The sequence below is a fragment of the Primulina huaijiensis genome, chromosome 15, assembly GCF_012295235.1.
Source record: "Primulina huaijiensis isolate GDHJ02 chromosome 15, ASM1229523v2, whole genome shotgun sequence".
Lineage (NCBI taxonomy): Eukaryota > Viridiplantae > Streptophyta > Magnoliopsida > Lamiales > Gesneriaceae > Primulina > Primulina huaijiensis.
In genome coordinates, this window is record NC_133320.1 from 19,210,250 (window position 1) to 19,214,727 (window position 4,478).

At 29.6% G+C, this 4,478-nt stretch overlaps 1 protein-coding gene across 1 annotated transcript; it reads right to left on the bottom strand.

The window, feature by feature from the left end:
* Nucleotides 1-880: 880 nt before the first annotated feature.
* Nucleotides 881-3,844, bottom strand: LOC140960061 (lysine histidine transporter 2-like). The gene is made up of 7 exons (XM_073418178.1): nt 3,674-3,844; nt 2,367-2,747; nt 1,824-2,217; nt 1,634-1,739; nt 1,378-1,469; nt 1,114-1,182; nt 881-1,005 (listed from the first exon to the last, which is right to left on the bottom strand). Exons 1-7 carry the CDS (start codon nt 3,835-3,837, stop codon nt 907-909), a joined length of 1,305 nt encoding a protein of 434 aa, XP_073274279.1. The 5' UTR covers nt 3,838-3,844; the 3' UTR covers nt 881-906.
* Between the last annotated feature and the right edge of the window lie 634 nt (nt 3,845-4,478).

Here is a 4,478-nt window from a genome sequence, read left to right on the forward strand (position 1 = left end):
GAAGGATTAGAGAAAATAAATAATTATCATTCATCCGAAAAATAATCAAAGATGATACGTGGAATTATATATTGAAGAGTTGAATCGGTGGTATATGGGAAAATTTTTTGGAAACTCGATAAGTATTATTATAATTATTAAAATTCTGAAATTCGAATATCTATCTTCCTCTACAATAGATGGAAAATAATATATATGATAATTATATTTAAAATCAAATGTAATAACACTAAAAAATATATTTGGTATTGTTTTTAGATACTTGGTAGAAATATTTTATGCAAATATTTTTAAAAAATAAGATAAACACTTAACATTTCCTCACATGGGAATTAACTAATTTAAAAAAATTAATCATTTAATTTTTAATAGCTATATGAAACTTTTCAAATATAAAAATTTTGTTTAAAGAGATAAAACATGTCATATAATAGTTAAAATTAAATTTTAGAATGAGAAAATTTAGGGGATTTAATTTGTAAAGACAGTATACTGAAATATATCATATTATGGTTTGGGAGAAATATAAGGTAAAACAAAAAAGAATAAATACATAAATGCTATAAATATTGCATACTTATTCGGAGAAAATAAAAGTTAATATATTAATGTCAAATTAGCAGAACTCGAAATTAAAATTTTACATATTGAAAGAGAATCAAAGGAGGGTCCAGAAAACTGGAGGAAACAAATTAATGTATTAAGATTCACAAAAGCTTGCACTTTAAATAATTAAATGCTCCATCCGCTCTTGTACAAATGAACAACTTAGCAAATAAAATGAGATAATAATAAAAAAAATTCCAGATTTAAAAAAAATGGAAATAGTTTTAAGGAAAATCTTAGAATTGAAAAAAAAAATCGAATTTAGATAAATCGATATAAAATTTACAAAAATTGTCCATTTCATGAGAAGAATTTGTAGTCTCTAGCTTGCAATATGATTTGTCTCAGCGCGCCAATTGGAGCTAAAATCATCAACAGAACGCCGATCACAATACATATCTGAAAATTTTAATTTAAAAATTGTCATAAATTAGTCTGAACTTCACACCAATATTTAAAATGGTACTAAATAGTGGAAATTTTAAATATAAACGATTAGAGGCATACCCAATTGATGCACCAAGACCGGCTAAATCTTTGAGGCTTGTGTACTGCAAGCCATATAATACAAGGAAGCTGCAAGACAATATCGCAATCAAGTTTTACTCTTTTTTAACTTTAGTTTACTTTATTTAATTGATATCAGAATTGGAGAGTATTGTTTTAGTAATTGAAAATGTGTGATTAGATAAATTTCACAGAATTTTAATTATAATTTATAGTAACAATATATATTTTTGACAGAATAAGAGCAAGATTTGAATTGCTCACATAGTATGTAGTTGGAGCAAAAGCAAAACCTCCAAAGAATCCTAGAAGTCCACCAAAAAAAGGGAATGAAATTCCCAAACCCATGGTGAGAGCTGCAAGGTAACACACACACATGAAATAATAGTTACGAAATAATGCAACAGAATTATATAATGTGAGGAGTGAGCTTTTTGGATTAGGACCAAAAGAATGGAAGTCATAAACTCTAACAAAAGTTCATTTTACCATCAAAATGTAATTTAAGTTTATCACCCACCTACATAGGTTGTACGAGTGACAATGCGTAGAAGTTGTGTCGGGTTGAACTTCATTTTCCTCACCAAGAATGATTCGACCATGTCAAATACACCCATAGCAAAAACCTACGAACCCATGAAGATAAATACTTACATGATATTGTGTCCAAGAAACAACCTTTTAAAAAAAAAGAATCCAAAAATTTTTACCTGATAACTTCCAATAACATGGATAACAACGAATAAATTGGCTGCAATGATAAGCCATGCAGGTTTTTCTAGTGATACAAGGATGTTGTCCTCTACGCTGCTTCCGAAAATGGCATAGCCGATAAATGCAACTGGAAAATAGCACAGAGCCACAACGACATAGGCGATGATAACTCCTTTCATCATGGGTTTCTTGGATGGCTTTTCGGGAGTAGAAGGAATCGTGGCCTGGATTTCTAACACAACATTGTGCCCAGCGAAGGCAAAAGCTACGTCCCCTAATGCACTAAGAAATCCGAAGAACTTGTCTGAGTTGTTCGATCCCCGAGGCACATATTTTACATCTTCGGTAATCCCTTTATGCACCGAAGCTACCCAAGCTATAGTTGAATAGCTGCAATAAATGTTTCATGTCTTAGTGAAAATCATCTTATAATAAATCATATTAGAAAAATCATGAAAATTGATTTTTTGATACTCCAAAAAACATAAATAACTAAACTTAAAAACAATCTAGATTAGATTATATAGTAGAAGTGATACCTGATAGACATGATAGCAGCAGCTAAAGAAATGCCGCTGATAGAGTTGAAATTGGGGATATGAGACAGGAAGAAATGGACAGAGCCAAATATCATGATGAAATAGGTGAGTCGAATGGATTGGTGGGGGCGGACAATGTCATGTATTTTCTTGAGGGACTTGCCGCCGGTGATCATGTAAACAATGTTGACACCGACTTCCACCATGAGCTGTTGCGGCACCACCACCCAGAGGCCAAGTTTCTCGCCAAAAGCGTGCTGGCCTAGCTCGTGATACCGGTCAAAACGCTTGCCGGGAACCATTTCATGCATTTCCACCATTTGCCATAGAGTGTAAAGAGTGATGATCCAAGACAAAACCATCACGGTCACCCCTGGTCCCCTGTAGTATAACATTTATTCTGTAAATTTAAATAATAAAAGTAACAATATATTAACAAATTAAAATAACAACGTTAATATAAAATTGCATGTATGCGAATATTGATATTAAAAAATTGTAAAAAAAATTCATATGAAATTTTCCACCCCTAAAATTCATAACAACAGTTTATTATTTTTGTTTCTTAATATATTTAACTTGATTAAAAAATAATTATACACATACTTGATAACTTAATTATTGATATGTCTTAAAATATTAAGATGATATTTATTGTAAATTATTTAGTGATATTACAATAAAATTAATGGGATTGAAATTTAATATTTATTATGTTGATATCTCAAAAAAGAAATTAATTAAAATTTGTGAAATAGTGTCAATTAATAAATTTTTGGTTTTATATGATATAACTTTAATTGAATATATTATTTATCTTGTGTATGCAGTGTGCTCGATCATTTGGCATATATTCTGATAAGATTCGTTTATATTTAATAATAAATCGAAATACATTATAGTGTCAAAATAAAATACAATTAATAATTCATTAATAAAATAACTCGGTGCTATTTCGTGGACAAATTCTTTAATGTATGTTTTCCAATATGCCGTAAGAATGGTAAAATTTATTTATTGAAAAAATACAACAACGAGAATCAAGCAATTTTTCCTAAAATTAATTAACAAAGTTTTTTTTTTTTTTTAAAAAAAAGAGAGAATCAAAAGACGAAACCGTAACCAAATCCGTAAAAATTAAACATGCATCTACTATGAATTAACAGATAATTACCATACTCAAATAAAAAAGTATTTGCACGTCAAAAACTTAAATCCAATTTAATTCATACAAAAAAATGTTCAAAAAAAAGTTCATAATCTCAAACACAATATTTGTTTCAATCAAATAATTTTCAGGAACTTACCATCCGAGTTCGGACATGGCGTAGGGGAGACCGAGCACACCGGCTCCAACCATGGCCGTGACATTATGAAAAGCAGAGTACCACCACTTCCCGTTCCTCGACGACGTTACCGGAAGCCATTCATTCAAATCTTTCTTTTGTTCACGGGATTCTACGGCAGCCATTTTTTGGTTTTGGCAAATGTTATGAATAATGGGGTTAACTAGAGATAAGAGTTCGATCAGCACTAGAATTTTGCTTTTTAGTAGATTTATGAATAAGAAGATAAGTGAGTTAGATTTCTAAATCTCTATTTAAATAATATTAAAAATATTGCATCATAATTTTTGGATATTTAGCGAATGAATCGACAAAAAAAAAAAATTGACTAATCCATTGTTTCCTAAATATATTTTATGACTTACAGTTTTTTGGGGCAAGATAAGATAATATAAGCAAAAACTTGTGCGACCCGTGTTTTGAGACAGATATCTTATTTGGGTCATCCATGAAAAAGTCTTATTTTTTATCTTAAGAGTATTACTTTTTATTTTAAATATCGGTAGGATTGACCCGTCTCACAGATAACCTTTTGTCAAAATCGGTAAGTCATAAAAATATTTGTTTGGATAATTCATTCATTAACTATCCAAAAAATTAGGAAAATTTATGGTGCAATATTTCTGATATTATGATTATCTATCTAACTCGCTTATCTTATCATCTTATTTATAAATCAATTTGTTAATACAGATAAATTGTATTAAATAATTTTTGATCCCTGATGATTTGCATTGTAAGGTAGGATTTTGGATATGATAATATG